Source organism: Arachis stenosperma, chromosome 5 (genome assembly GCF_014773155.1).
Source record: "Arachis stenosperma cultivar V10309 chromosome 5, arast.V10309.gnm1.PFL2, whole genome shotgun sequence".
Taxonomy (NCBI): Eukaryota; Viridiplantae; Streptophyta; class Magnoliopsida; order Fabales; family Fabaceae; genus Arachis; species Arachis stenosperma.
Genome location: NC_080381.1, coordinates 129,268,134 through 129,281,270, shown reverse-complemented (window position 1 = coordinate 129,281,270; position 13,137 = coordinate 129,268,134). Strand labels below are relative to the sequence as shown.

The window sequence follows — 13,137 nt, the reverse complement described above, 5'->3', positions numbered from 1 at the left end:
TTAGCAAGGAGCGTTTAAGAATGAGCCTAATAAATTAGGACACAAATATAATAAAATTCTAACGGAACTTCACTGCTTGATGGTTTAATATGCGGTTGCTTAAGTGATTTGGGAATGGGTAAATAAATTTTCATCTGGTAGTTGTCCTCAACGAGGAAGGTCTCATGAAATTCTATTGTTGTTTGCACACTTAGGACTTGTGTGTCCCTTTCGTTGTTTATTTATTTATAATTCTGGTTTTGATTTTCTTGTCTAATAATAATAATAATGTGTCCTAACTCCTAACTAGGAAGCAAGTAATCTATGCTTTGATTAGCCACTATATATCAAGTTACAAAATACAAACATAGTTGTAGTAACTATGGTCCTCAATAAGCATGAGAGTAACCAACATAATTCAACCTGGGACGAATACTATGGTGACTGTACTTGGGATCCCCATAATCTACAGCTTTTATAACCATAGCTTCACGCCTCCCATCGTGTTCTTGAACTGCGCCAAACACGATCTCGTTCGGCTCGTAGTAGCCTTGTGGGGTGTTGGCTGTTGTTGTTGATGAAGAGTAGCGTGTTTGAATTTGATGATGCTGCTGGTGTTGTTGAATCTGATGGTGCTGAAGCTTAGGATGCTTATATTGATGATGTGGCGGTTGTTGTTGTTGATGTTGATGATCACCATCATCATAGTCACCTCCATTATTATCATCATCCCATTTGTCCAAATAATTATTATTAGGCCTAATTGGTTTCGAGTTCTGTGGCTTCTCAATCTCATTGTTATTATTGGTAACAAAAGGGTATGTTGTTGGTTTTCTATTATGTGTTGGTGTTCTTGTTTCTAATGGTGGAGGAGGTTCATCTTCATTTGGAATCACATAACTCTCTTGCACTGGCCATGATTGATGATGGGTCCTGTTTGATGGTGGATAATGGTGGTATTGTTGTTGGTATTGAGGATGATGATGATATTGATGAAGTTGTGAAGATTTGTTCCTTTTAGATGATGATGATGAGAATAAGCCACCTAAGATTTCAGCCATGGATGTGCCTGAGTTGAGGAAGAGTCTTCCAATAGACACAAAGAAGCCTTCTTGTTTCTCGAATTCGTCGTCGTCTTCACTTGGGATCAATGGAGGCCTTACTGAGTTTGGAGGAAGCCTTTGATGTGGTGGAGGTGCTGTGCCTTTCCTTAATGGAGGCCTTGGATCCTGAAAATGAAACAATAATATTATGGTGATTATAACGTGTTTAATAGGGTTAGTACTAAGCGGATGGGTGAGCTAACTACTCGATCAACCCAAGTTAGTTTTGACCGTTATTTATTATAATGCAATATATTTTTGGGACAAAAGTATAATTTAAAACATTGCATATCTCCATAATTTTTGGGTGAAAATTTTGTAATATGGACCTTGTAAACATTCTACTTACGAAAAAAAATGTAAAAAGAATAATAACAAACAGGAAGAATTTGCATAGCAAGGATGAGTGCAGCAGGTCAACGAAAAAATGAATGCAATTATGAAAAATTGAATAAACTTTCTAACCATGAAGAGAAAAGATAACTCTGAAAATTATAAATATTCTAAATTGTCACAATGGTAAATGTGAAAGCAGAGCATAATGTAATAGAAGAAAAATCATTAGCACATGTATGTGTTTTACTTACATCATGAGAAGAAAACATTGCTCTCACTCTCCACTGCAGTAATGCTAGCATATAGCCAAAGAATCCAGCAGCAAGAAGCACCACTATTCCTACAATTTTTATATCAAAATATTAAAATCATAAATATATATAAAAAATTAAATTCCCAATCTCACTCCCCACCCGAAAAATACCAAAAATAAGGTTTGTTTAGTGATACCTAAGTGGAAACTAGCATCATAGTCATCAGAAGAAGAAGAATCAGTATTACAATCATCATGGTGGAGCTGAATTTCTCTAATTGCTTGGTTTCCACGATCCACCACCAAAAGGGAGCAGCTGCTACCAACATACTTTACATCAAAATCATTTGAAAATTTTGCATCTTCACTTGCACCATCAACATGCCCTCTTGATTGCCCCCATTTTCCACCACCCGCAATGGTTGTAACCCCTTCATGCATATTATAAAATCACTGTAAATACAGAGGCTAGTGACCAAATTTTTGGTGCACCTAAGAGAGAAAAACATGAACACCAATCTCTTGTGTTACACATGTCTTATCTTAAACTCACCAATCAATTACTTAAACCAACTCAAAACTTTAAAGTAATAAATTAATGGGTCTCTCATCTTATAAACTCTTCGTTCTTCTTTACTTTCTTCAATGTGTAACTAATTTCATACACTATTTCTCACACTTGCAACATTAACATATATAAGTCAATTTATGTTTGTGCTTATATTAAGGTAGTTAAAACTCTGATCAACTCATAAAATCTTTTGATATTATAATTTTGAATAAGTCAATTTACTATGATAATTTATTAGATCATACGATTTTAGATTCAAGTCGGTTACCAACTTACCATTTATGTTTAACATTTAAAGGTATGTCGTTGACCAATGAATAATTATAAGAAAAGTCTAGGGGGCCAGTAGTTTTATTGAATTTTGGCCAGCATGTAACCAGCAGAGAAAGGTGAGCCATTGGATGAAATCTCACACCATCAAATCATCATTGATGGCTAGTTGATGGCTAACAATCACAAAAATTGCTGGCCCCTAGCATTACTCATAATTATATGCACAAGATAGGATTCAAACTCCTTACAGTTGCTTAATTAAATGAGGAAACTAACTACTCAACTAACTTATTTTAACTACTTTGATGCATATGTAAAATTTAGAACGTAAATCCTTAGTTTATACCTTGATCAGTGATTTTTCTGATGGCCATATTCATAGTGTCAGCAACGTAAATATTTCCACTGTCATCCACTGTAAGCCCTTTAGGGTGATTCATTCTGGCGTCTCTAAGTCTCCCATCTATGTGTCCACTATACCCTTCACTTGATCCAGCAAGAACTTTGGGCCTGCCATCTGCATATACTTTTTCCATTAATCAACCATAAAAAAAAAATTATCTTTAAGAACCTCAAAATTACAAATCAAATTTGTAGGGACCAGGAAAAATTAAAAAAAAAAAGGTAAAGAAGGACTACAGTTGTAAATTCTGTATCTTTTTTATTTTCTAGTACCTTCCCTCCCTATTTTTATTGTAATGCATGATTTAGTTTTATTCTGTACGGGTAGTACAGCTAAAAGATATGTTATACTCTTTATCTGTACTATTTTAATATATTTTATTTTATTTTATTTATATTTGTGAATAAGGTATATTATTGTACTTTAAAAAGTGGAGTCTTGCACTTAACAAAAGCTCACCAAGCGTCTTTGCTTTTCTCAGCTGAATCAAAAGGTTTCCCATGCAACAAGTTAAGTCCTCGTACAAACTAAGGAAAAAAATTTAACCAGCAGAAAATCTTAAAGGATACACTTGTCTTGAATGTTGAATGAATCTGTATTTTGGGACCATGAAGCAGAGAAAAAAAAAGACACAAGAATGATTAAACACTATAGCTGTTTAATTCTGTCATTGTCTTGAAAAAAAAAATGAATATGGCAGACCAAGAATAACCAAATTGAATGACAATTTGAATAAAGCTATGAAGGTATACAAAATCTTCAAACTTAGATAAATTTCAAAATTTAACATGAAAAAAAAAAGTTTGTGCGACCCGTTTTTTTAAGAAAAATTCTTAGGTGCTCTTAGTGAAAATCATAATGTTCACATTGATTATTGCTTGAATGACAAGTCATTAATGAAAATTTATAACCATGTCACTTTAACGTATCTGGTATAAATTGATTAACAACGACTCATTTAGAATAAAGAAGCTTACATCGAGATATTGGGACAGGAATCTTGTAGAGATTACTGTTCTCTGAATCCAGAACTAAGAATTCACCATTTGGAGATACTTCAACTGAGTAAGGCTCAACTCCAAGCTTAGTTCCATCAAATATAGTCTCCACAGTGTAGCCACCTTCGAATTTCACCATGGATCTTCCATGTTGTTGCACTATGAAGATCAGAAATTAAACCATTGAAAATATCAATCTTAAAATAAAAAGAAAAAGAACTCATCCAAGGAATGAAATTGAAGACCACTCTGTATATATACCTGGTTTATTAGAATATGTGGATTTTAGTGACCATAGCCATTTAACAAGCGCCGAAACCGCATTGGACACAAAGCCAGTAACAATCTCTGCATGATGTTGTCACATGAGAACAAAACAACAAAACAAGAATTTTTCAAAAGAAATTAAGAATTGTTGCACTTACTAGCAGGTGGTAGTGGTGCTGCTGAAGCTGAAGAGAAGAGGGTAGCAGGTAAAATCACCAAAGAAAAAATCAGAAAAAGCCAACTCCTCCTATAACCCATTATTCTTGTTCCTTATTATCTTTATCAAATGTCACATACTCATATGTGTATTATATATGCTAAGCTATAAGGTGCGTATTTTTTATGAAATTAAATTCCAGTAAAGTATTATCAGAGAAAGAGAAGACAAAGGGCATCAATGTAGTATTCTTCTTCACATGAATCAGCACGAACCGACATTCACAAGAAAACGTAACAAACAAGAGAGAATACTCAAAAAAGGAGGATTCAGATTTTGCAGAGGAGACAGATTGTAGAACTGATGGTGAGATGCAATCATATAGAATTTGTGTTTATTGATTGTCGTGTCCTTTTAGTATATCTTGTACTTGTACATGTCTATATCTACGACAAAGGTGGTTCCACAAAAACTTGAATGTGCGAGTTTATTTCTCAGTTCAAGTTTTCGGTCCCATGGTATAAAAAGGGTAAAGACAAAAAAAGAAGAAAAAAAAAAGGAGTAAGATGTTAAAGTTTAATACTTATACAAAGTTTGCAATTATTTTGATTTGATTGGTTTCTGGAGGGAAATTCTATTGATTTCCGTTCCTTTCATTAAATATTGAGTGGAAGAGTTCAGGTTCAATCTGATAATGCACAATATGCATTACATATTTACATAGTTAATGATGGCCCCCAATGTGGCTTTGGTAATTGCGTTCTCTATTTTTTTTTGGTTTATCCAAACTTATGTTCCAACCCACAGGTTAAGGACTAATTCGTCGCGGATTTGAGCTTCATTTAAGGGTCTGCAACTAGCCAATGGGTTGCTGCATGCACAAGGCAGATTCTCTATTGGAGGCCACTCAAATAAAGACGCTTAAAACGTCTTTTTTTAAAGATGTTTCCATGTTGTGTTTTAATTGGTTTCTGTATAATTCATTCGGTGTTCCTCACCACATATTATTAAATTTCTCAAAAGATTTTCTTTCCAAAAACAATAAAAAATATTTAATTTGGACTAAAACAAAAAGGTAATAGATTAACTATTAGATTTTTTTTAAAAGATTATTTACATAAAAAATATATCACATTCATCAATATATATATATATATAACAAGCTCTTAAAATTTTTATAAATAAAAAAATAATTAATTTTTATTCGTATAATATATAAAATAATTACTATATTATTATTATATTATAGATTAAAATTTACTAATTTAAATTTTGTTTTTATTTTTAATATAAGCATTAGAAATAAATAAATTTTTTATAACAAGATGTAATGTAACAAAATATATATAATATTAATTAGTTTTTAAAAATTTTTGAAAAGATGGTTTTTTCTAATAAAGTGTTATTAAAAAATTAACATTATAAAAACTAATTTCAACCAATATGATATAATAGGTTATTAAATATATTTAATAAAAAACACATTGAATATAAATTTTTATTGAGTTTAAATTTTAAATAATTTTTAATTGAATTTAAAAAAAATTTATTTTAAAGAGTTAGAATATTTTAACATCATTTTTTTCGTATTTTTTTTATTGAGTCTTTGGTTTTTTAAATTATAAACCTTATTTATAATTAAGAGTAATGTTTTAACACCACCAATTAGTCACACATATTAAAATACAAGAACAATTCTATTGTCATAATTATAATCTAACTTTATAAGCAATACAATACAATGAAATTATATATAAGTAATATAACTAAATTTTATCTACATCTATAGTCACATTTCATAAATAATATAATTAAATTATATTTATATTTATAATTAAAATATAAATAAAAATACAAAAATTATCAGGATGGTTAATTTTTTTCGTTCATAATTTTTTTATTATTTTTGTTGTGAAAAGTTTAATTGTTTTAACAATTAATTATGTTTTAAAAAATATAATTGAATAACACAAAAAAATCTTATTAAGAGTAATTTATTTATATATGATTAAAAATAATTGAATAATTATATATGATAAAAAATTAATATTTTAAAAATAAAATAAAATTTATTTTAAAATTAAAATATTTTAAAATAAAATTAAAAATCATAGTTTTTTTCTTTTTTCCAAAATTTATCTACGAGTAATTGTATAAATATTTTATGATGAATAAAAATATTAAACTCGTACTAAAATTTATTCTAATAAAATTTATTTTTATTCTACTAAATGTTAAATAAACTATTGAAAAGAATTTTGTTTCCTCCATTAGAGAAGAATGATAAACTTTCATACTTCTATTATGTTATGACAATAATTTGGCCTGTTATTTTTTAATGTACATAATAATAATAATAATAATAATAAACAAGTATATCACAGTAAAAAAGGAAGCACGTCACCAAATAATTTATCATCCGAATTATATATGAATCAAATCGATAATATGAGGGCTAACACTACAAAAATCGATAACAGGGTTAGGGACTTACAAAATCTTTCTTAAGATCATAGAAAAAAAGGTTTATATTTGTTGATATATAAAACAATTATATATTATATATATATTATATATATATATATATATATATATATTGTTTTAAAGTAAATTTTTTTTAATATTTTATTAAATATTCTTGTATTTAATATTTTTTTTGCATTTACTCTTAGTTAAAAATATAATCATTATAATTTTTTAGTTATTATTGCTAGGGGTGTTTACAGATGTGATATGGCTGAAATTTCGATCCAATCCGCACTAAACTCATTAGATCAAATTCGATATTGGCACTTTTTATGTTTGGATCAGATATCAAATATATCCATAAAATAAAAAATATTAAAAAAATTTATTTTTATAAAAAAAGTCAATAATTTTTTTGTTTACTTTTTTAAATATATTTACTTCTATCTTATTAGAGTGTGGATCCGATTCGATCCAATCCGATCATCTTACAGATCAGATCATATCCTCAAATTACAGATCAGATATGGATAAATACTATAGATTTATATGGATATAATCTAATCTATGAACACCCCTAACTACTACTATAGGTTCATTGTTGCAAAAGAATGCTTCTTTTATTATAAACCATTATTAGATCTTAATTACCATTAAAACAACTTAATTGTCAACAAAGAGATAATACTTATTGGTCTCTGAAATTTATGTTCGTATTTCAATCCATAGTTGTAAAAACCGAACTGAATCGACTGGTTCGACCGTAAAACTAGTGAACCGGACTAGAATCGGTTCGATTTACTCCTTGAACCGTTTAAGGAATAAAACCGGTTTGAACCGATAAGAACCGATCTAACCGAACTGGTCTGCTTGAAAAAATTTTTAAAATGTCTCCATAAGGTCTCGAACCAAGAACCTTGAAGCAAGAGCAACCTCTACTTGCCATTTAGCCATTGCACCTCTAAGTATTATATTTGACAAATACTAATTATATAGTATACATAAATATCTAATTTAATTTAATTTTTATTTTTTCTATTTTTAAAATTAATTATATTTTAATTATATACCATTATTAATATAAATATAAATTTCACTAAAAATTTATTAATTTACTTGATCTATTTTATTGCTAGTATTGTGATTAAGGTTATTTGTTTTGATGTTCGTGTTAAAATCTACTGATATTATAGTTAGATGATAGGTTTTGTGAATTAATTATTTTTTTTATTGTGTCAAAATAAGATACTATTGTAGTATCAAAAATTTATGTTTTTTATATTAGTTATTTTTAGAAGTTGAGACTTGATTTTTCGTAAAATGTTAGTGAAGATATGTATTTCAAATTTTAATTTTAAGTTTTTAACTATTTTATATTTTATATTTACGTGAGACCGATTTTATCGGTTCAACCAGTGATTTATCGATTGAACTAATAAACCAGTGAACCAGTAGTTTGACCGATTCGATCACTGGTTCGATTCTAACAACTATGTTTTAATCTAATTTCAAAAATTTCGATTTACTTAATTTAGTCTCCTAACTTAATAGTTATGACTCACATTAGTTCCTAATCTTATTTTTGTCACTATCTCACAAAATCGTTAACGACATGTTGAGATGGACTAACGACTGCTACATTATACATTCTAACGACTATTTGATGTGACAATTGAAATTTTTTTACCTTATTTTTTTTCAACTAAACATTTAAAACCCTAATATGAGTCATGGATACCTAAGTTAAAAAATCAAACTAAGTAAATTGAAACTTTAAAAATCAGATTAAAGCTCGAATATAACTTCAAAATAGAACTTTAACTTATGTAGTGATTAATCTAAATGAGAATCAAATAAATCAAAATTCAACATAATTTTTATCAATAATGTTTTCAAATTCGAAATTTCTATACCAAAATTAACTAGGATTTTTCTTTAAATTAAAATTTCAATGAAATAGTGACTTTAATTATCTTAACCAATGTCCTAATTAATTACTTTTATGTCTTAAAAAAGCTGTATATGAGAAGAAAATAATTAATTTTTCTACTTTAATAAATAATTATTTTACTAAAATAAAAGAAACTATTTTTTTTAGAATTTTTTAAGAACTAATTCATATTATATATATTTTGTTACACTACATTTAGTTATAAAAATTTTATTTATTTCTAATACTTATATTAAAAATAAAAAATTAAAATTAGTGAATCTTAATCTATAATATAATAATAATAATAATAATAATAATAATAATATAGTAATTATTTTATATATTATACGAATATAAATTAATTATTTTTTTATTTATAAAAATTTTAAGAGGCTTGAGCATATATATATATATAGATGAATGTGATATATTTTTTTATGTAAATAATCTTTTAAAAAAAATTTAATAGTTAATCTATTACTTTTTTTATTTTAGTCCAAATTAAATATTTTTTTTATTATTTTTGGAAAGAAAATTTTTTGAGGAATTTAATAATATGTGATGAGGAACACCGAATAAATTATACAAAAACCAATTAAAACACAATATGAAAACATCTTTAAAAAAAGACGTTTTAGGCGTCTTTATCTGAGTGGCCTCCTTCTCTATTTAGTCGGTTCAATCAAGCAGTTTGTTTATTTCATATAAAGGAGTGACATTTCTTATTTTTGTTTTCTTAATTGATATTAATATTATTAAGTATTATTTTTTAATCATTTAATACTTTTTATTAATATCTCAAATCAGTCACAAAAAATTTTTAGAAGAATAATTTAATTTTCAACAAATTTTAATTATTAAATAAATTTCTAATTTTTTATTTTGTTAGACATATCAATTTTCACCTCAAATTTTGATAAAAAAAAAATTAAATAAATTAGACCCTATCATTATTTAGTAAAAGATATAACAGTCTCTTTGTATAAATAAGTAATATAATTTTAAAATTGATTTGTCTAATGAAATAAAAATTGAAAAATTAATTTGGTAATTAAAATTTGTTGAAAACTAAAATGTCTGACTGAAAATTTTTTTGAGATTGATTTAAGGTTTTACTCAATATTTTTTAGAGGAATTTTTTTTTATTTGTCTAATGAAATAAAAATTGAAAAATTGATTTGGTGATTAAAATTTGTTGAAAACTAAAATGTCTTACTGAAAATTTTTTCGATATTGATTTGAGGTTTTACTCAATATTTTTTAGAGGAATTTTTTTGAAATAAATTAAAATAATTTTTTTAGTTTCCAAAACAAATAAAGCATCTTTAATTAGGCAAATCCATTTTTTTTTCTAGGAGTAGTTTGCTTAGACGTGGTTCCCACCTCAAAAAAATCATTTTTATGGATAATTAGAAAAATTTAAAAATATTTTTTTTAAATATATTAATTTTATAATTTAAAATATAAAATTTGGATAAGATATAAACCATCCAATTCAATATAACTAGTAACAAAAAATATCGATTTTTTTAAATCAATTTAAATCATACTATAAATATCTTTTTATTTAAATGATTATATTTTTATACTTATAAATACTTATATTTTATTTATTTTTAATTATAACTTTTTTATGTTGTCAAATAATCTCTCACCATCAAATATATTCTTTTATATATTTTCACTTAGCCTCATTTTTTTCACATTAGAGAAAAAAAATAAAAGGATAACTTTCTTTCTTATATAATAGTAGTGTTGAGTTAATTAATCACGAGTTTGGGGATGTTCCATAAGACGATTCCATGCATTTATAGAAAAAATAGAAATAAAAATCATGTTCCTTAATTCAATATGCCTTACTTTAGTTTGATCCATTTCTTGCATATATACTTGCTTTGCTACCAAAGCCAAATTTTTATTCTTAGATTATAAATGTTATCTAGAAAACGAAAGTTTAAATAAATAAAAAGACTAGTTATGTTATGGATCCGACATTTCTCAAGTATTAGGATAAACTATTATTTTAATTTTAAAAAATGTTAAATAAATTTAATATTATCTCAAAATTAAATTTAACATAAATAATGAGTATATTTAAAAGCTAATATAATATTTAATTTTAATACATAAATAAATTAATTTATTAATAATTATTAATATTAAAATTTTTTATTAATTATTTGAGTCAAATTTAATAATAAGACAATATTAAATTTATTTTAAATTTTTTAAAATTGAAATAAGATATTTAAAATATTAAAAATTGATTAAAATTTAATCTAAATATTAAAGACTAAAATAGTATTTTATTTTAAGTATTATTATTTGGTCAGATTGGTCATAAAAGAGAGAGTTCGATCAAATTGTTTAAGAGAACCAAAGCAAAGAGATGACTCTCTTTTTTCTCTTGATATTCTCTTTTTGTTACTTGTCATTGATGCTAATCATGTACTTTTATTGTTGGATTTCCCCCTCATATTTTTAAGTTATAGTTCTATTTTTTGGAGTGATACAATATTTTGGATTTTGATGCAAATGTTTAAATGTGCGTGCTTTCACAATGGGAATTTTCTTTTACAGATTCTTAGAATTTAATTTTCATTTCCTCTTTTTTTTTTTCTTTTTTTTTTCTTTTGGTCAATCTTTTTCTTTTTCTTCTTCTTCCTCTCTTTTTCTCCATTATAAATCATGGCGGTGAGGCTTTTTGGTGTAATTTATTTGTTTCCGGATCAAAGAGTATATATTGAATTTGAATAATTTAATTGCTGAAAAGAAAGAGAGCAAGAGACTCTTCTTTTACTTTTTCACTTTTTGGAGATGGCCTCTGTTTTGGGTTTTTTTTTTCTCTTTCTTTTATATAATAAGCATCACAGGCTCCATACCAAAATAAAAACTATATTTTGGGCCCTAAGCTTATGCCGATACTGGAGCAATATCATAGCCCATAGCTTCCATCCTAAAAAAACAAAAGCAACTTAAAACAAATTTTTTTTATCTCGGACTAAATCCAAAAACCGTACCCAAACCCGTAGCCCAACCCACTCAAACCCAAACCCCAAACTGATCTTCTCTCAGTGTGTTGAATTCTAATGCCGAGAGACAAGCTCCCAAATCAGGTCTTTCTGTTGGCATCACTTCCACAAGAAATTTCGCCTCAGAGGTTGAGTCATTGTCACCAGTTAGAACATCGACGTCGCCAGTACCTTAGACCCCCCTCTTCTCTGCGATCTTGATCCATATCTTCTATCTGTAATCTCGTTGCTTACTTCAACCGACTCCATCTTTTCTAATTATCAAGTTATTTCGAATTTATCTTTTCTTATTATTTTCGCAACTTCTTGTGTATGATACATGCACCACGACGCTTACAATCTATTCGAGTTTGTTAGCTGAGCAATTATATGAAGCAGACGATTTCCATTCTTAGGAATCCAAATAAACTCACAGTCTAGCAATCACTTTTTTAAAATTTGAATATCTTGTAGAATTGCTTTAATTTTTTTTATTGAACTTTGAGATTTTATTGCCTGAATTAATTGTTGGTTATCTGATTTAATAAGCGTTCTTCTCATAATTAAAACAAATTAAAAATAGATTTAAGAACTTTATAAAACATTGTGCCAGGGTGAAAATCTAATACACTTTGTGTGAAAAGGTTCAGATACGTCTATAATTAAAGAAATATAATTAATAGTGAATATTGTAATAGATTTATTTGAATATAATGTTGGTGAATTAATAATGATGTAGTAAGTATATGTATTTAAATTAGAAACTTAAATTGTCTAAATTTTGAATTTTTATTTTAGAAGATAGAGTGTGATTTCTCACTTTTGAATGATTTTTATATATATATATTTTTTAATTTTATTTAGGGTTAAGTATGATTTTGGTCCCTAACGTAGGGGCTGAAAATTTATTTCGTCCCTCGCCTTTTTTTCGCTCGAAAATGGTCCCCAAAGTTTCAGTTTATTGTAAAATGGTCCTTCGGACAAAAATACCCCTCCCTCTCTCCCCTCTTCTTCCTCAACCAGAAACAGAAGCAGAATCCCAAATGCAGGCAGAGGAGGAGCAGCGGCGTGGAGCGGTGGCGGCGGCGGCGTGGAGCTGTTGCGACGGCGACCTTCCCTCTTCCCCCTTTCCCCTCTTCCCGAAACAACACCCCTCCCCCGTCTCGGCAGCGCTGTGTTTTCTCCCACCACCACCATCAGAACCCACCACTACCACCACATCATCATCATCATCATCATCATCATCATCATCATCATCATCATCATCATCATCATCATCATCAGAAGAACAGCACCTAAACCACCAGAATAAAACCACCACCAACATCATCATCATCATCATCATCATCATCATCATCATCATCAGAAGAACAGCACCTAAACCACC

General features: G+C 27.6%; 1 protein-coding gene across 1 annotated transcript; it reads right to left on the bottom strand.

Annotated features, from left to right (window-relative positions):
* Positions 1–295: 295 nt before the first annotated feature.
* Positions 296–4,425, bottom strand: LOC130983086 (uncharacterized). Its single transcript, XM_057907268.1, has 7 exons — positions 4,342–4,425; positions 4,178–4,264; positions 3,896–4,075; positions 2,862–3,032; positions 1,869–2,102; positions 1,670–1,758; positions 296–1,208 (listed from the first exon to the last, which is right to left on the bottom strand). Exons 3-7 carry the CDS (start codon positions 4,053–4,055, stop codon positions 369–371), a joined length of 1,494 nt encoding a protein of 497 aa, XP_057763251.1. The 5' UTR covers positions 4,056–4,075; positions 4,178–4,264; positions 4,342–4,425; the 3' UTR covers positions 296–368.
* Positions 4,426–13,137: the final 8,712 nt, after the last annotated feature.

Coding starts and splice junctions, on each gene's coding strand:
- LOC130983086 (XM_057907268.1), bottom strand. CDS start 4,055: ATGGTGAAATTCGAAGGTGGCTACACTGTGGAGACTATATTTGATGGA. Junction 3,033..3,895: donor TCCTGTCCCAATATCTCGAT/GTAAGCTTCTTT, acceptor AAGTATATGCAG/ATGGCAGGCCCAAAGTTCTT. Junction 2,103..2,861: donor CAGAAAAATCACTGATCAAG/GTATAAACTAAG, acceptor ATATGCATGAAG/GGGTTACAACCATTGCGGGT.